The 19772-nt window shown below is 49.8% G+C and overlaps 1 protein-coding gene across 2 annotated transcripts; it reads left to right on the top strand.

The window, feature by feature from the left end:
- The first annotated feature begins 2430 nt into the window (after nucleotides 1-2430).
- On the top strand, nucleotides 2431-18090 carry LOC123426423 (beta-glucuronosyltransferase GlcAT14A-like). Of its 2 annotated transcripts, XR_006622203.1 has the most exons (5): nucleotides 2431-3161; nucleotides 12419-12494; nucleotides 12584-12699; nucleotides 16927-17611; nucleotides 17910-18090. XR_006622203.1 is itself a non-coding variant. In XM_045110261.1 (4 exons), exons 1-4 carry the CDS (start codon nucleotides 2657-2659, stop codon nucleotides 17451-17453), a joined length of 1224 nt encoding a protein of 407 aa, XP_044966196.1. In that variant the 5' UTR covers nucleotides 2431-2656; the 3' UTR covers nucleotides 17454-17849. The 2 variants fall into 2 exon arrangements, 1 of the variants encoding a protein (XP_044966196.1); XM_045110261.1 differs by lacking the exon at nucleotides 17910-18090 and having other exon boundaries at nucleotides 16927-17849.
- Nucleotides 18091-19772: the final 1682 nt, after the last annotated feature.

The raw sequence follows: 19772 nt of genomic DNA, 5'->3' as shown, positions 1-19772 counted from the left end.
ATGAGGTGGGGGGAATACTTCCAGAGTGCTAAAGGAGTAAGACAGGGTGATCCCCTTTCTCCTTTCCTCTTTAACCTAGCTGATGATTGTCTTACAAAGATGGTCCTGAAGGCACAAGAGAATGGCATGTTTACTTGGTTAGCGGCGGATTTAGTAGAAAATGGGGTGGCGATACTTCAATACGCTGATGATACTATTCTATGTTTTGAAGATAATGCTAGCAATGCTTTGAATATCAAATTACTGCTTTATTTGTTTGAGGTTATGTCAGGTTTAAAAATCAATTTTTTGAAAAGTGAGATTTTTTCAGTAGGTGCTGATGATGATACTATGAGAAATTATGCTGAAATGTTCGATTGTGAGATTGGGTCTTTCCCTATTAAGTACCTAGGTATGCCTGTTAGCTATGCTGGGCTTAAATGCAGTGATTGGCTTTTTGTGGATGACAAATTTATTAGCCATGGGGAATCCTGGATCAGTGAATCTTTATCCAGTGGGGTAGACTTATTAAAGTTAACGCGGTGTTATCCCATATTCCGTCGTACTATATGTCCATGGCCCTGATAAAAAAAAACTACGCTTGAGAAATGGGACAAACCCAGAAGAGATTTTTTTGGCATCGCAACGGGAGAAAAAGGGTATCATATGGTGAAATGGACTCGTGTTTGTAGATCTAAGGTAAAGGGAGGTCTGGGGGTTAAGGACTTGAGGAAACAAAATATCAGCTTGCTCGCTAAATGGTGGTGGAAACTTGAGAAAAAGAAGGGACTATGGCAAGATATAGTGAAAGCTAAGTATCTTAAAAGAACATCTGTAGCTAAAGTTAAGCAGAAAGCTGCTGATTATCCCCGTTGGAAAGCAATTCTGAAGGTTAAGGAGCATTACATGGCTGACAGAGGGGTGGTGCTTAAAAAAGGTAACATAGCTAGCCTATGGCTAGATGATCTGGGTGATAATGTCCTTCTACAAGACAGATATCCTGATATCTTTGAAATTTGCTTAGATACGGAATGTACTGTTGATAAGTTGGAGAGTATGAATCATTTATCTTCTTTTAGGAGAAGATTATCTCCAGATATGCTCCAGAAATGGGATGAAATGAGACAATATGTGTTGGATAAAATTTGTGCACATGAGGATGACGAAATATACTGGAAATTAGATAATTCCAGAGAATACTCCACTAAAACTATGTATAGATGGTTAGAGAGAAACCTTGCAGGGGCCAATTATAAGTGGATTTGGGGAACTAAGATTCCTTTGAAGATTCAAATCTTCTTGTGGCAGTTATTTCAAAACTCCATTCTTACAAGAGATAATATGAAGAAACGCCAGTGGAAGGGGGACCCTAAATGTTCTTTTTGTGATGAACCTGAATCGGCGCAGCATTTGTTTTTTGGGTGCTCGGTGGCCAAGGTTGTTTGGAGAACTGTTGGTGCTGTTTTTGGTACCAGTTATATTCCGAAAACGATTTGGAAAGTTTATTCTTGGTTGTATGCTTTTTTGCGAGGCTTATGTGAGATTTATACTGTTGGCTTAGCTGCAGTTTGCTGGTCTATATGGTTGGCTCGGAATCGGGCTACTTTTGAAAAGAAGTGGATTAACACTCCTTTTGAAATTGTTTTCACAACATGTGCGTTTGTTGAATACTGGGTAGGTATGCAAAAACCGATGATGGTGGAGACTGTCAAGAAGGGAGCTCAATTGCTAAAAGAGAGCGCATCCCAGATGTTGTTGCTATGTGGACCACCAAGGCCAGAATCGACCGAACAGGCACAGGAGGAAGAAGCCTGGGAGGAGTGATAAGTGCAGGAGAAGATGACGATTCCTTGGCGATGGATCTTGCTGGTTACAGTGCAAAAAGCTTGGTTCCTAGTGATGATTAAATTTTGTCAGTGTGTGACTCTTTTGTTTTATCTTGTGCTCTTTTGTGAGCCTGGTCTGGTTATGGTTGTTGGAAACCCTGGTAGCGGGTTCATGGTAGTGTAGCTTTTGATCTTTTGCGTAGTATCAGATGATATCAGGTTTTCGTCCCACAGTTTATGTTCCTGATGAGAGGCATAAACGGTGGGTTTCCTGATATTGTTACGAACTCGCTTTTTTTCGTTTCCCTCTCTTTCTGGTTCTGGTTTTAAAAACATTGTATTTTCGTTATGAAAGTAATGGAAAGGGGAGAAAGCCCGGTTCAAAAATGTTACACAAAACTATCAGTTGAGCGATTTTTTTATAAAAACAGTTTGTGAATTTTTATCAATTTTGCCGGTTGCCCTGAAATCGAACACCGACCCGCGTGTCCGCCGTGGCCTTTAAAGCCCCACGGCCCCACCACAACTAATTTTTCTTTTGAGACAACTAAATGCCAACTGGTAACTTCCCACCACGGCACGCACCTCCTTCTGGACCTTTCGGCCCACGGCGCCACCTTACGCCGTGCCGTGCCGTGCCGCCTAACTTTTAAAAACTCTCCCCTCCTGTCCCCGTCTCCCAGTCCAAGCATCCAATTCCAAACCACGCACTAATCGACTACGACCACCTCGCCCCCGCCGTAACGCGCACCCCTCAGGTCGCCGCCGTGCTCTCTCGTCACCATTTATTCCCGCGCTTCCAGTTCCGTACGCCTCATGCCGCCGGCCGCGCGGGTCAAACCTCCAACAAAATGAAACTCGGTGCAATGAGGTCGTGCCGCTTGCCCCCGGCCATCGCGGCCGCCGCGCTGGCCGCGGCGGCGCTGCTGGTCCTCTTCCGGGCCTCCCCTTACGGTCTCGCCTACCCCCCCGCGCGCGTCCGGCCGCTCGTGGCGAGGGGTCCCGGGAGCCCGCCTTCCGTCGCGTACTGGATATCCGGCACGGGCGGAGAGGGCCGCAGGGTCCTCAGGCTGCTCAGGGCGGTGTACCACCCGAGGAACCAGTACCTGCTGCACCTGGACGCGGGGGCGTCGCGGGACGAGCGGACGGAGTTGGCCGCCGCTGCGCGGGACGAGGCGGCGTGGAGGGAGTTCGCAAACGTCGACGTGGTAGGGGAGAGTTACGCGGTAGACAGGACGGGCTCCTCGGTGCTCGCAGCGGCGCTGCACGGCGCCGCTGTGCTGCTCAGGATTGGGGCTGACTGGGACTGGTTCGTCACGCTCAGCGCCTGGGACTATCCTCTCGTCACGCAGGACGGTAAGATAGATACTGCTAGCAAACACTCTTCCTATAGTTTAATTAATTTTCTATGCTTTTTAATATATATTTTTCTATGCTTTTTAATATATAATTTTATATGGAGTACGTACTGGGTGATTGCGATTGCCATTTGATGCATTGCTTACCTCTCAAGACTCATGAGATGGATTTCTTTCTTGCGAGTTACGGCTTAATTGTACACAAGTTAGTTACCATTGAGTTGGAGTGGCTGACATAGCTTTTTTTAAATTTTGTTGTTGCTGCCTGACATTACAAGCTATGAATCAGTCTAAAATCTCACATTTTGAAATTGGATACTCGAGGTGCATTGTGCTGTTAGTCCTGGAAACTGTTTGGTACTAGCTGCACCTTTGTACAACTCTATTTCTGGTTGTGCCAATGTAAGTGCCGTCCTTAAGGGCGTTGCAGTATGTTTTTGCGCTGAATTGTTCAAACGGTCTTCTACGAGTAGCTGTCCGTACTCCGCGGTGCTGTACTTAATCAATTCTGCAACAACCTACCAGAATCAATAAGGTCGGGCAACTCATGTGTGCTAGTACTGAATTTTTGATAATCAGCGAGAGCTATCATTGGGATATTGCTCAAATGTCACACAAAGCACTTTCACTTGATATGACAGATTGCCAGTGGCACCGTATTTAAGAGGGTTGAGGTTAGCCAGAACGGTGGCATTTTTATCTTTGACCTTATTTAATGTACGTATACCAATAGACGTCCCCTCCGTTGCCCCCCGCGCGGGCGGCCGAGGGGCTCCAACCCTAGCCGCTGGTCTATCCCCATCCCACCCCTCCCTTCCGCCGCCGCTGGAGGAAACCGCCGGGCTAAGCCCGAGCGAATGACGGCGGTGGCGGAGGAGCCTCTCCTTCTCGCGCGCGTGGGTGGCGCGGGGCATCCACGCGCGCGGATGTGCGTCCCCGGACCCGAGCCTCCGTGCTGCGGTGGCTCGCTCCCAGCGGCGAGCGGAGGCAGATGCAGCTACTGCATCTGGCCGTGGCGCTGCGTCTCCTCGGATCAGCGACGGCATGGAGGGACTTGGTTGGCTGGTCAGTTGCAGGCGTAGTTGGCCCTTTGGTCAGATCTGATCTGGTCTGAGTGGCTAGCTTGCTCTGCGGTGGCGGAGATCGGTGGTCGCCTGTGTGCACTATGTGAGACGAAGATTCATCGAGCGGATCCGGGAGAAAACCTTGTTCTTGGTTTATTGCTAAGACCGGCGATGGCGGCACTCTTCTATGTCGTCACCTTCTTGGGGGCATCGCCGTGGAGAAGCTCAAGACCTCTATCCGCTACCTTCGGGGGAAACCCTAGATCAGTAGATCGGATGACGGCGGCGCGCAGGTGTCGTTTTCCTCTTGGGGACGTCATTCTTGGAGGTGTACAGGGGCTTGAGGGACCAGTGGACGGCTTTTTTGGTGGAGCGGTGCTTCATCTTACTCATTGATGGCGGTGGATCTCGGCAGCGTGGCGCAGTTGAGACTCGGTGTCTGATGTGTGGAGATGGACTCGTGCAGGAGGTGGAAGCTCTCTGGCGTCATGGTGGCGTCGATGGCAGAGAGGTCTAGCAAGTCGGTGTGTTAGTTTCTTCTCTGAAGACGGATTGGTGGAAGATGGCGGCGACGACACATGAGAGTGCGTCGGACCGGTTTGTTCCCTAAACCCAGTATGTGGCTCGGTTGGGGCCTCCGGTTTTAGATGTTAGGCTTTGATGCGATGTCTGTTTGGTATTAGGCTCGGACTATCGGCACCCCTTCATCAAGTGGTTAGGAGTAGCCATAGTTGTTGCTAAGATGGTGGCTTCGAACAAACTGATGTACTACTTGTAAGGTTTTTGTGAATAATTAATAAAATGACTGCATGCATCGTCCAGATGCAGAGGCCGGGGGTAATCCTTCTTTTCTAAAAAAATAAAATAAAAAAAAGTATACCAATAATGCTTGACTTAGCAGCTGACCCTTACGGGGGGTAACTAATCCGTAAGAGTCTATATCCCGCAAATAAAAGAACCCCTTACAAGAAGGGTAATGCGCAACAGGGCTTAGTGCGCTACCCATGGTATGCCTTACATCCCGCTTATCACAAGCATGCGCGGGTTCATGTGGCCGGTCGCACCGTGCAAGGTCGGTGGCGTTGCGCACGATTTCTCGTTTGATTTTATACCATCAGGTTATGGTCAAAAGTACACATTTTCTTTTATATAAAAACCTGGCAAAATATGACAAATGTCATTTTCTGCACACAACCAACAAATGTCCACTAATGAAGACAACACATATGGAGCTGCTTGCCATATATTGTTTATTTGTTTGTTTTATAGAGATATATTGTTCATTTGTTTGTTTGTAGAGATATTGTTTTGCCAGAGTGCCAATGCACGGGGGACGAGGAACGAGGGGGGGGGGGTGTTTACTCGAAACAGGCTTTCGCCCCGCTTTATATATAAAGCACATAATCCAGCATCCAGACAGACAACACAACCCAACAGAGTGATAACACAAAAGAAACGCTGGGGCACCAGCACAATCCTGCCCAAGAAAAGAGAAAGAAATAGAAAATGCCATCATAGGGGCAGCCTAAGCAGCAGGCGAAGGAGCGGAGAGCCGCCGGGCGGTCGCAATCAGTGCATCCAGGTAGCGCTGAAGCCGGTCGTGGTCTCGGGTCCTACCGAGCGGATGCTAGTGCTGCAAAAAGGCAAGGAATTTGAAGAACGAGTCAGATGCACGCCGTTGAAAGACCCTCTCAATCACCATTTTGTTGCGAGTAGTCCAAAAAGTCCACATCATGGCGGCGAAGACCAGCCAGAACAGTCGGCGTTTACGGCCGACCTGGGTGGCCCGTAACTGCAGAAAATCTGCAAGGTCATGGGCCCCCCACTCCGGTCCCAGAGCCTCACGTACAAAGCACCAAAGGGCCTGTGCCGCGACGCAAGAGAACAGAATGTGAGATCCAGTCTCCGGGCAATGGCACAAGGGACAAGTGCCGTTACCCGGACCATGGCGTTTCAGCACCTCAGTCCCTGAAGGCAAACGGTCTCGGAGAAGCTGCCAAACGAAAATCTTAATCTTCAGGGGCAGCGGTGCCTTCCAAAGTGGAGATAACCACGGAAGGACCGGCATCCTGCACAGAGCCAGGTAGGCCGAACTAACGGAGAATTCTTCCGAGGGAGACAGACTCCAGGAAACACTATCTCTGTCCGACGAGGCCGGGAGGGGAACCACTGCCTGCAGTAATTCCCAGTCCTGGATCTCACCTGGACGGAGGGGACGGCGGAATGCAACCTGTCATCCATCCTCAGAGGCAGACGCCGAGACAAGGATAGTAGGGTCGTCGCAAATAGCAAAGAGCCTCGGAAAGCGTAATCGTAAAGGCTCTCCATCCATCCAGGGGTCCAACCAAAACTGGGTCTCAGACCCACTGCCCACCGAGACCCGCAGACCCAACCTAATATCGTTCTTGATGCTCTGGATAGATTTCTAGAACTGCGATCCATGCGCGAGCGAGCAGGCCAAGAGGGGTCTGCCCCGCAGGTACTTGGCCTTAATCAGTTGAAGCCACAAACCCCCGTCTCCCTGCAGGATCCGCCACACCCAACGAAGCATCAGGGCAACGTTCATGCGGCGGGACGCAGGGATGCCCAAGCCCCCTCGGTCCTTTGGCAAGCAAATATCGGCCCACTTCACCATGTGGTATTTGGGTCTACCATCCCCTTTTTGCCAGAAGAACCTAGCCAGCTCCTTGTCAAAGGCGCTGTGCACACCTTCGGGCAAGATATACATCCCCATCATATACATGGGGAGGCTCGCCAGGTTAGAGCTAATGAGGATGGACTTGCTCTCCTTAGACGTGAATCTACCGCACCAGGGCTCCGCACGGGACGCTACTCGTCCCACAAGCGGATCAAACCCGCTAACCAAGATCCTGGACTCAGCCAGGGGCATCCCCAAATAAGAGATGGGGAAGACAGCCAGCTCGCAGTTGCGGTTGTCCGCGATCCTGTGCTGCTCAGCCTCGGAGTAGCCCAGGACCACAACCTCACACTTATCAAAGTTAATCTTAAGTCCAGACATTTCCTAGAAGCAGAGCAAAAGGAACTTAAGATTAGCAATGTCCGAGTCGGATCCTATGACCATGATCATGGTGTCATCCGCGTATTGGAGGTGGGACACACCACCACCCGAGATGAGGTGGCCAACCACCCCCTGAATATGCCCGGCTAGCTTCGCCTTATCCAGGATGCCAGCGAGGGCGTCGACAGCGAGGTTAAAAAGCAGGGGGAAAATCGGGTCACCTTGCTTTACCCCCTGGAGCCTGGAAAAAAGGGGCCTACTACCCCATTGATATTGATCACGGTGCTACCGGATCTAACCAGTTGCATGATCCAGGAACACCACCTCTCGTCAAATCCGCGACGCTACATCACCATCCTCAAAAAGGACCAATCAAGACGATCATACGCCTTCTGGAAGTCCAATTTAAGGAAGACCCCCTTGAGTCCCTTGGACGCCACCTCGTGGACAATCTCGTGGAGGGCAAGGTCCCATCATGAATCCGCATGCCCTTCAGGAATGCGGACTGGAGGGGGTGAGCAATCCGTTCGGCCACAGGGGACAGACGAGTGGCGCAAACTTTTGCAAAAATTCGCGCCAACACGTTAATCACCGTGATGGGATGGAATTGCCGAATATCCGAGGCCCCAACTAGTTTGGGGATGAGAGCAATGACGCCAAAGTTGATCCTGCCCAAGTCCAGAGTCCCTATATAGAATTCATGGAACATGGGCATAATGACCGGGCGCACGGTCTCCCAGAATCTCTGGAAAAAAACAACCGGGAGGCCATCTGGCCCCGGGGCCGAGCAGGCCTTCATAGAGGCAACCGCCTGACCTACCTCCTCCGGGGAGAACGGAAGAGTGAGTTCCGCATTCTCCACGTCGGACACCTGATCAGCTAGCGGCCAGAAGTCCTCACGAAGGGAGGAACCTCCACGCAGCTCAGCCGAGAATAGCTCCTTATAGAAGGAGTAGATATGGGATGAGATATCCTCTGGGCTTTCCAAAAGAGCATCCCCATCCCAGAGGGAAGGGATGACACATTTCCGCCTACGGCCATTAGCAATGGACTGAAAGTAGGCGGTGTTTGCATCACCCTTCAGGAGCCAGTTCTGGCCTCCTCGACGCTGCCAGAACAATTCCTCGCTTTTGAAGATGTCCATGAGCGCGGCATCGAGGGAATATCTCCGGGTCCAGTCATCCGGTGATAGACCCGGCCCATCTGCCAAGTCATCTAGGGCCTTAATTTGACACAGCAGGTCCCCTTTACGGGCCCGGAGGTCAGCGCCCAAATTCACACCCCAGCCCTTCATGGCCTGTCTAGCCAGCTTAGCACAGTGATGCCAAATATCCACCGCACAGAAGACACGAGGCGGGGAAGCGGCCGCAAGGCGCCAGCGGTCGCGGACCAACTCGCAGAAACCAGGCTGCTCCAGCCAAAATGTCTCAAAGAGGAAGCGGCGGGATCTAGGGGGGGGGGGGGGGCATCACCCGACGAGAAGATCAGAGGCGTATGGTCGGAGCCAATCTGCGTGACCGCCTTAAGGCCACAGAGGGGGAACATCACTTCCCATTGGGGCGACACAAAGACCCGGTCCAAAACACTCCGGATGGGTTCCGCCTGTTTATTCGACCACGTGAACCTAGCCCCTACGCGGGCTATCTCAAGTAGCGCCATGTCCGCGATGCAGTCATTGAAGAGACGCATTCGGTACCGGTCCACATTTGGAGAGCTTTTATCAGAAGCCCACCTAACGAGGTTAAAGTCGCCGGCCACCACCACCAGAGTGGTGCATCTCTCCACCTTGTTTTTCAACTCGGCAAGGAACTCGGCCGAGCGACCATGATCCGCCGGACCATAGACGATAATCACCTCCCAACTGAGGTGAACACGTCGATCAGTGACGGCCATGCTCACCAAGAACTCCCCTCGGTCCATGTCTTCAACCGAGAACGCATCCTCCCTAACACCGAGCAAGATTCCCCCAGAGTGGCCCATCGCAGGGAGTGTTACGCAATCCCGGGTCCGCTAACACCAGCGTTTCCGACCGACATGCGTCAACAGGCCCAACCGGAGAGCAACACCGACTTATGACAGGCCTTGGGCCCTCTCCCCCCAAAAGACTAGCCTGTTAGGAGGGGACACCCTCACCCTTATAAGCCGTGTTATGTCTCCTCCCACAACCGATGTGGGACTAAACCCAACAATCTCCCCCTCACACATCGATCACCCATGGGCCCGCTAACACCAACGTTCCAGCCCATCTACCATGACCGATGACCCGTGAGTCCACCGAGATTTATTCCAGGCAGCTGGGCTTTGATACCATTTGTTACGCAATCCCGGGTCCGCTAACACCAGCGTTTCCGACCCACATGCGTCAACAGGCCCAACCGGAGAGCAACACCGACTTATGACAGGCCTTGGACCCTCTCCCCCCAAAAGACTAGCCTGTTAGGAGGGGACACCCTCACCCTTATAAGTCGTGTTATGTCTCCTCCCACAACCGATGTGGGACTAAACCCAACAATCTCCCCAAACTCTAAGAAATCTCGTTAACAAATCTCGGTGTCATGCCCCGGGGATGTAGCCATATCGGTGAACCTCGTTAACAAATCTCGGTGTCGTGCTTGTGTGATTGCTTGGTCCTCGGTAGATCAACGAAGTGCCTCGGATTAATTCTAACAAGTGGTATCATGAGCAAGGTTCGAAGAGGCTATGGAAGTTGATTTAGAGGTGGAGCAGAATTCGTGGAATCGATTGGTGGTCGAGACCTGCGACCGGAAAAATCGATGGAAGCGATGGGAGTTCTGTTTGCGCCAGGAGCAATCGAGAAGCAGCAGATCGGTTCGAGCGGGCAGCGGCGCACGTGTGCGGTAGGAGTCCCGATCGAATTCGATGGTGATTTCAGCAACGACGTTGTATCGCGGCGCGTGTGCGCACGTACAGCAGGGGGAGTCTCGTCAGATCGGATCAGGCGAGAGGTGGTGCTACGACCCAGGGTGGCGATTAATGCGAGCAGAATCACATACGGCGGCGACGATTGCGACTGCTTACAGATCGATTCGTTTGATCGGTGAGGCGGTAGCCGTACGGTGACTTGGTGATGCGTGGCGCGGGCCCATGGGGGCTGGAGCGGCGCAAGCGAGGCACCTGGGCGTGACCGACAGGAGGCCTGGAAGCTGGACGTAGTGGTAGGCTACGGTCGGGGAGACGTGGTAGCCGATTTCGCTTAGTGCGTGCTAAAAGCCAAGAGTGCTACTGATGCAGAGGTGTACGTGTTCGTGTGATGCGATACAGGAGCTAACGAGATTTGTTTGGTGGAAAAAAGGACGGCACAAGGACCAAGAGTCAAGACCGGAATACTATCAAGAAAAAAAAAGGAAAAGTCTAATAGCTATAGACGTGTGGTGTTCACACGGGAAGGCTGGAAGGGATTTTGCTTTGGTGTTCTTTGGTACACTTTTGTGTATGGATGGCGTTAGTTAAGGTGGAGGCTTGATATGTCTGGAACGTGCCGTGAGGGATTATGCAAACACAGAGCGTCAAGCAATGTTCGGAGATGTGCGGACGAAAACGATGCAAGGTGGAGCATAGTTGCAGTCAGTTAATTTCGGCTGGGTTGGACTGGACAGTTTGACGGATCGACGGGAATGTTGGTCAAAGCAGAAGACGGCGGTGATCTCGGCGACGAGGACATAGGACCGTGATGCCGATGGTGACCGACTTCTGGGCGTGGAAACACGCGGCGCAAGCTCTAGGGCTTGTGTGGCTTCGGCAAGACTATGGCGCGGGGTTGATTCAAGACGGTGCACATGTGAGCTTGAAGTCGATGGGGCGCAAGGGGTGGACTGATTATCTACCATGGAGTCATGTTGAAGGTGGAGCTGGAGTCTGAAGGACTTCACTTGGGGAAAAGCGAGTGACACATGGTTCAGACTGGAGCTCGGTGGTCTGATGGAAACGTGATACTCGTCATTGGTCGGTGATGATCGGTGGTATTCTGCAGTGGGGGTTGAGTGGTGTGGGTTCGCGACCCTTAAGACTCGACCGGGACAGCGGAGGCTCGATGCAATGATTGCGACGAGGCGTGCGGTATGCACGGGCATGGAGACGGACCAGGGCTCTGGTGGTCATACATGTGGTGAGACAACTGCGAATTTGACTCGGGATGACTACAAGCAATGGTGAAATTCCTTCAAGTTTCAGACGGACGGTCAAGGAAGAGCGATGATGTTGAGTTCAGGTAACTCTTATGTGTGAAACCCAACATATGAGTTGTTCACTTTCACGCAGGTTAGGGATCGGTGTGTAATGTGGAGCTTAATTTCGTTCAAGCATTGACTATGGTCAGGAAAAGAAGGAACTACAAGTTGCAGGTGGAGTCACATGGAGTCTTTGGAGTAGCAGCAGTGCTCATGGGATAAGCTCAAGTCCAATGTACATGGAAGTTTGATGCATGGATGAATTCAAGGTGGTGGAGAATATTCGCCAAGGTGGAGTTTATTAGAGTTGTGTTGAATATTGTGTACAAGGTAGGTTACAGTTGGACTTGTAGTTGTATTGTGTTTAGATATGATATGGAGTCGTGTCCAAGCAGGACACTTGTATCCTAGGCCTCTCATATATAGCGGGGCTAGACACACGATGTAACCTATGCCAACATAGTAGCACAGGTACGCGGGGGAGCCAGCAGCGTGTGCCAGCGCCCAGGGCTGTCGAGGTCCGGTATTGTGACGGTGTCACGGGGAGGAGCGCCCGTAGTCATGCCCCGGGGATGTAGCCATATTGGTGAACCTCGTTAAGAAATCTCGGTGTCATGCTTGTGTGATTGCTTGGTCCTCGGTAGATCAACGAAGTGCCTCGGATTAATTCTAATAGGGAGCCACTGCCAGGCAAACTGGTGACGGGAGAGCCTCTGGAGCTCGTGCATGCTAAAGTCCTGACGAATCGTTTCTTGTAGACCCACTATGTCAATCTCTTCCTGACGCAAATAGTCGATGAGCTGCCGTCGCCGGCTTGTGAGGCCTAAGCCCCTGATGTTTCAACATAGGAGCTTCATTTAATAACCTCGTCTGGATTCCTAGGCCCCGCAAGCGGGGGGTGTTTACTGTTTTCTCTAGTTAACTTATTGATCATCCCTTTCACTTTTATTTTATTAATTTAAAGCATCTTTTTGTTTTAATGCAGATCTCTTTTATGCATTTTCTTCTGTACCAAGGCACCTCAACTTTATTGATCACACAAGTGACCTCGGATGGAAAGAGTGAGTTCTGTAAGCAGGAAAATTTCTAGAATGTACTGTAGCTCGCATGTCCTGTTTCGTTCCCTAAATATTTTCCTTGGCCCTTTCAGGCATGAAAGGTTTGAAAAACTTATTGTTGACTCAAGTCTATATATGGACAAGAATACCCAGCCCTTTCCTGCGACAGAAACAAGGCAAATGCCTGAGGCATTCAAGATATTCACAGGTGTGTGCAAACATCGTTTCTAGTTCAGGTCTTTTTCGGTATTTAAAACATTTCTAAGAATATATAAAAGGACATCAGTGATTCAAATAGGTTTGTTTAAACCCCGGCGCTATTAAATCTGCAACAAAATCACGAACCGATTGTTCTTTTATGTGCTATTGATTAATTAAAGATCACTACGACTAGCCCTCATACTGAACCAGACATTATGAGTTTAGAATTATAAGCATACAAACACTTCTTTAGAAAGAAAGTACTCCCTCCGTCCGGAAATACTTGTCCTAAAAATGTATACAATGGATGTATCTTTAACTAAAATAAGTCTGGATACATCCATTTCTAGGACAAGTATTTCCGGATGGAGGGAGTAATAATTAAAGGGTCTGTCTAAGGCTCACCTAGATATGACATAAAACATCTAATGTGACATCATCACTGTTTTGTAGTCCCTGTTCTCAACTCCCTTGCCCTCCCCTTGGCCTTGTCTTTGCCGCAGCATTTTTTGTTCCTCTTGATGCGTGCATGTGTTCCAGTTGGGCTGGTTCGATGTGTGCGTTTATTTCAATTGGCTGTTTATTTGTGTAAACAAGTTTGGGCTGAAGCTTTTGTTTAAACAATTGGCCTTGTCTTTAGCTGTACTTTTGTTTTGTTCCTTGACCATTTGGATTGTGCTGCACAAAGCAGCAGCAACAACAACAAGGCCATTAGTCCCAAACAAGTTTGGGTAGGCTAGAGTTGAAACCCATAAGATTCGCCACTAACTTATGGTTTTGGCACATGGATCGTAAAGCTTCCACGCACCCCTGTCCATGGCTAGTTCTTTGGTATACTCAAGTCCTTCAGATCTCTCTTTGCGGACTCCTCCCATGTCAAGTTCAGTCGACTTTGAGCTCTTTTGACATTATCAACACGCTTTTGTCGTCCGCTATGGGCTGAAGCTTCTGGAGGCCTGCGCTCAATATGCCCAAACCATCTCAGACGATGTTGTACAAGATTCTCTTCAATCGGTGCTACCCTAACTCTGTCTATATATATCATCATTTCAGACCGGGTCCTTCCTTGTATGGCCACACATCCATCTCAACATGCGCATATCCGCTACACCCAACTGTTGAACATGACTCCTTTCAGTCGGCCAACATTCAACGCCATCCAACATTGCGGGTCGAATCGCTGTCCTATAGAACTTGCCTTTTAGCTTTTGTGGCACTCTCTTGTCACAGAGAATGCCAGAAGCTTGGCGCCACTTCATCCACCCGACTTTGATTCGATGATTCACATCTTCACCGATATCCTCATCCTTCTGTAGTATTGATCCAAAATATTGAAAGGTGTCCTTTTGAGGCACCACTTGCCCATCAAGGGTAACCTCCTTCTCCTTGTGCCTAGTAGTACTGATACCACACCTTTTGATTGCAAGGTTTGTCTCCATAGCTCTAACTTCTTATTAACCCCCGTCCAACTATCATTGCTTAGCACCACATCATCCGCAAAGAGCATACACCATGGGATATATCCTTGTATATCCCTTGTGACCTCATCCATCACCAAAAGCAAAAAAGATAAGGGCTCAAAGCTGACCCTTGGCGCAGTCTTATTTTAATAGGAAAGTCATCAGTGTCGCCATCATTTGTTCGAATACTATCATCTGACATGTCCTTGATAAGGGTAATGTACTTTCTTGGGACTTTGTGTTTCTCCAAGGCCAACCACATGACATTCCGTGGTATCTTATCGCATGCCTTCTCCTAGTCAACAAACAACATATGCACATCCTTCTTTTGCTACCTATATCTCCATAAGTTGTCGTACCAAGAAAATGGTTTCCATGGTCGACCTCCATACCTCAATGGGGATACCATCAGGGCCGATCGCCTTGCCTCTTTTCATCCTTTTTAAAGCCTGCCTGACCTCAGGCTCCTGCATTCGTCGCCCAAAATCCCTTCTGGTATCATCAAAGGGGTCGTCCAACTCAATGGCAAAGCTCTCATTCTCTCCATTGAACAACTTGTCGAAGTATTCACGCCATCTAATCCCCTCGTCCTTCACCAGGAGCTATTATGCTTATAACAATACATATAGTGCATCTACCTAATTTCCACGAAGTATACATATAACTAACTTTTATGATAATCAAATTATTTTATGAAGAATTTATTGGTCCACATAAGAAAAACAATTCCAATATTTAAAATATAACTCTGTCCTATAAGCATTCCAAAGAGCTTGGGCTTCCCTAACTTTTTCCACTGAAGTTGATTTTTTTTTTAGAAAAGGAGGATTACCCCCGGCCTCTGCATCTGGACGATGCATGCAGCCATTTTATTAATTATTTACAAAGACCTTACAAGTAGTACATCAGTTTGTCCGAAGCCACCATCTTAGCAACAACTATCGCTACTCCTAACCACTTGATGAAGGGGTGTCGATAGTCCGAGCCTAATACCAAACAGACATCGCACCAAAGCCTAACATCTAAAGCCGGAGGCCCCAACCGAGCCACATACTGGGTTTAGGGTACAAACCGGTCCGACGCACTCTCATGTGTTGTCGCCGCCATCTTCCACCAATCCGTCTTCAAAGAAGAAACTAACACACCGACTTGTTAGACCTCTCTGCCATCGATGCCACCATGACGCCAGAGAGCTTCCACCTCCTGCACGAGTCCATCTCCACACATCAGACACCGAGTCTCAACTGCGCCACGCTGCCGAGATCCACCGCCATCAATGAGTAAGATGAAGCACCGCTCCACCAAAAAAGCCGTCCACTGGTCCCTCAAGCCCCTATACACCTCCAAGAATGACGTCCCCAAGAGGAAAACGATACCTGCGCGCCGCCGTTATCCGATCTATTGATCTAGGGTTTCCCCCGGAGGTAGCGGATAGAGGTCTTGAGCTTCTCCACGGCGATGCCCCCAAGAAGGTGACGACATAGAAGAGTGCCGCCATCGCCGGACTTAGCAACAAGCCAAGAACAAGGATTTCTCCCGGATCCGCTCGACGAATCTCCGTCTCACATCGTGCGCACAGGCGACCACCGATCTCCGCCACTGCAGAGCAAGCTAGCCACTCAGGCCAGATCAGATCTGACCAAAGGGCCAACTACGCCTGCAGCTGACCAGCCAACCAAGTGCCTTCATGCCGTCGTTGATCCGAGGAGACGCAACGCCATGGCCAGATGCAACAGCTGCATCTGCCGCCGCTCGTCGCCGGGAGCGAGCCACCGCCGCGCCAGGAGCGAGCCACTCGGATCTGGGGACGCACATCCGCGCGCGTGGATGCCCCGCGCCACCCACGCGCGCGAGAAGGAGAGGCTCCTCCGCCACCGCCGTCATCCGCCCGGGCTTAGCCTGGCAGTTTTCTCCTCCGGCGGCGGAGGGGAGGGGTGGGATGGGGAGAGACTGGTGGCTAGGGTTGGAGCCCCTCGGCCGCCTGCGCGGGGGGCAACGGACGGGAGCGTGACGGGCCTCCCCCGTTAAATTTGAAGTTGAATTTGTTAATAAGATGAAAAATCAAAAGCAAATTGTAAGAGTACAATTTTCTACAGCCCATTCTACATTTTCTTTCCTGCTGGAGGTGGTGAAAACGTGATTCATGATGGTCATAGATAAAGGAAGAAAGCTATCGATGCTTGGCCATCGATGTGTTGGGAAAATGCTGAAAGAAATTGTGAGTGATTAAAAATCCTACACAAGTACTGAGTACAAATAAATCCACGCAAGAACTCGGGAAATATCGCACCATGATATAAGTTAAGGAAACAAAACAGAGGTACATTAAGAAAACTTTGGCCAAATTAAACGTTTGATACATAGCCAGGTAAGTCCTAATGTATTTCAGCCATGCACATCCCACTTGATAGTGATTTCGAAAATGGCAAAGATTTTGTTACTACCCCTAGTTGTTGCCTCTGTTTTCAATGGTATAATCTTAAGTGATTAGTTGTAGTGAAATTGTAAAAAATAATTCATAGCCTAAGTTTTTAATGGAAACATTAGGTCGAACATGAGAAGCATGTACCATTTGCTAGTATTCTTAAAAGTTAGTGACGTTCCATGTAATTAGGATGCTTGTCTTCAAATATAAGAAAGCTCACATGCTCCTTAAAGTTATATTTAAGTTCCCATTCACTAGCTTAACTTAACCTTGGCACCCCCACTAATTCCTACTTGACAGTACGTTGTGCACGTATATGCATTTCTGAATGGATATTCCTGTCTCGCAGGCTCTCCCTGGGTAATTCTGAGTAGGAACTTCACTGAACATTGCGTGCATGGTTGGGACAACCTCCCCCGCAGGCTACTGATGTACTTTGCCAATGCTGCCTACTCCATGGAGTCCTATTTCCAGACTGTCATATGCAGTTCATCTGACTTTAGAAACACCACTGTCAACGGCGATCTACGTTACTTTGTTTGGGACGATCCTCCTGGGCTGGAGCCGCGTATTCTTGATGAAACACATTTCGATAACATGGTGAAGAGCGGCGCTGCCTTCGCAAGGCGGTTTGCGGAGGATGCACCAGTGCTGAAGAAGGCTGATGATGAGCTACTGAACCGTTCTTCGGTCGAGTTGGTTTCTGGTGTGTGGTGCCCAAATTTGGGTGAAAAGCAAGGAGGTGGGGATGTGAAGTCGTGCTCGGAATGGGGCGACATTAACGTTGTCAGGCCTGGGCGTGCTGGAGAGCAGTTGAGGCGCTTCATATCTAAGATCATTCATATAAGAGGATGCACGGTCGCAGCAGCTAACTGAAAACCGAACCCGTCAGAAGTCTGGAATTCTTTGGCAAGAGGCCAATTAACCAAGAATTTGAGGAACACATTCTTCGCTGGAGGTAAAGCACGTGCTGCTGTAGTCGACAGTACAACGAGGCTGCATAATACCACTAACGCTCCTTCTACACGAACTAGGTACAAGTATAGATATATACTGTATAAAGGTGTAACTGATTTGCCCTTTTTTTTTAAACATATGGATAGGACATAGAATAGATTACACTGCAGTAGCTATAGTAAAAAAAAAGGTTGCACTGCACTAGTCACTTGTCAGATAAGTATATATACACAGTGGTTATAAAGTGGCGGCTTGAGTGGTCAGGTTAGATCATCACGGCCTACTGATTTTGCTAAATATTTTCGAATGATCGTATGAAACTTAAATTCCTAGAATTGACAAGTGATGTTGATGGGTTTTTCTTCATTTATTGAGGATCAAGCTTGATATGTGATGAAACCATTCATCCTCCGGGGGGATATAGGTGGCCTCTTCTGAGGACGATGGAGCGCTCTGGCGACCCCTTGGCGATTCGCCGCCTCCCGCGGCCACATCTCCGGCGAGCTCACCAGCGGCGTCCGGCTCCCCTCGACCACCCCGACCCTCCTCGCCCCCCCCCCCCCCCCCTTGTCGGTGACCCCGATGGCCCCAGGTGCACCCCCTCCCCGCGGATGCGATGCACCGACGACGGACGCCCCCTCCTGGACGGACCTGGCGGTCGAGGAGGAGCTCGCCGTCGCAGCTGCGCGGGTGGCTGGCCTCCCTTATCGCTTCGGGGACCTGCTGGGTGCTGGCTGCTGCGATCTCCGGGGAGCCGCTGGATTACCCTGCGGCGTGCCGCTCCCCGTCCATGCACACGTCTCCGTCCCCGCCTCGTCGCTTGCCCACACCTTCCCTGTTAAACCCCGGTGCTGGCCTTCGTGCCGGCTGCCGGGGGCGCGGGGCCCAAGCTCGCTCTTGGGGGGTGGTGCGCAGAGCTGATGTCGGGCGCGCGGCGACATCCTGACATCGGACCGACGACCTCGAGGCTCCTCTCCCGACGATGGCGGGTGGCGTGCAGGGCTTGGTGAGCGTGCTAGACGGCGGGGAGGCCCGGGGTCCGCGTTTTCGGGCATTCCTCCCGCCCCCGAACCGCCCCGCCACTGCCGCGCCTCCCTTCTCCGACCGTACAGGGAGAAACCCTTCCCTCCTTGTAGGATCGAAAGTATGTTAAGAGGGAAGGAGTGATTAGACTACGTAGAACTTAGCCTTTTTCCAAATTTAGTTGTGGACCAGTTTTAGCAATTATGACTAGTCAAGTTCATCCTACACATGCACATCTAAGAGCATAGCAGCGAAAAGCACTGTTCAAGAATTCGCCCGATTAATTAGTTAACTTGCCAGTTAATCGCTACTCGTTGGGTGGCTGAATCGAATAATACCTATTCATCATGTTAACTTGTCAGACCGATTAATCACTTGTGGTGCCGATTAATCCCTTGTTAGACCGATTAATCACTATTGGCCCACTAATTGGTGGATAAACAAAGCCCAAAATCTTGGCCCATAAATGCTCCCATCCCCCTCACGCTCCTTTCATCCTCTCTCGACCAAGCTAGTGTATGTCTAGATCCTTCCTGACACTAACCATGCACTAAATCTTCAAGATCCAACACCTTCATTTCTTGAGTTGCATGCATAGACCCCATCCCTTCGTGTTGACTACCCCCTAGACTTTCTTGAGTGTTGCGCCCCATCGCCTGACCCGTCAAATGCTCCCTAGCCGCTCCCGGCGGTTACTCCCCAACCCGTTCCTCCATGCTGCCACCAGCGAGCAAGGTAGTACCATCTGCCCCTCTCTCATTGGGGAATCCAATATTCTTAGATTATTGGATTACAACTTACTAATTTGTAGATTAACGCATGGAACTATTGCTATGGGTTGTTATTTTAGCACAATTTTTTTTATATCTTGGTAAGTATGTGGACAAGTTTAAATGTTTAATCGGTACTTTTGAATTTTGAGATTTTACATATTTGCATGCAAAAGGATTATCAATTTTACCTCTTGTCTATGTTTTTTATACGCATATCATATAATAATGTTTTACATTACAGTTGGCAGGTTCATATTTGATCTACTAATTAATGGTCAACCGATTAATTCAGTTAGTAGGCCGATTCACCGATTAATCATTACTCCCAATCCGACCGAGTAGTTACCAGTTACCAATTTCCTCAACAATGGCGAAAAGTAAGACATGCAAATGTAATGTAGAGGGTAAGGTAAGAAGATCAAGCGCAAAGGTTGACACGATG

The sequence above is a fragment of the Hordeum vulgare genome, chromosome 2H, assembly GCF_904849725.1.
Source record: "Hordeum vulgare subsp. vulgare chromosome 2H, MorexV3_pseudomolecules_assembly, whole genome shotgun sequence".
Lineage (NCBI taxonomy): Eukaryota > Viridiplantae > Streptophyta > Magnoliopsida > Poales > Poaceae > Hordeum > Hordeum vulgare.
The sequence above is the reverse complement of the archived record's forward strand: the minus strand, read 5'-3'. Positions and strand labels throughout refer to the sequence as shown.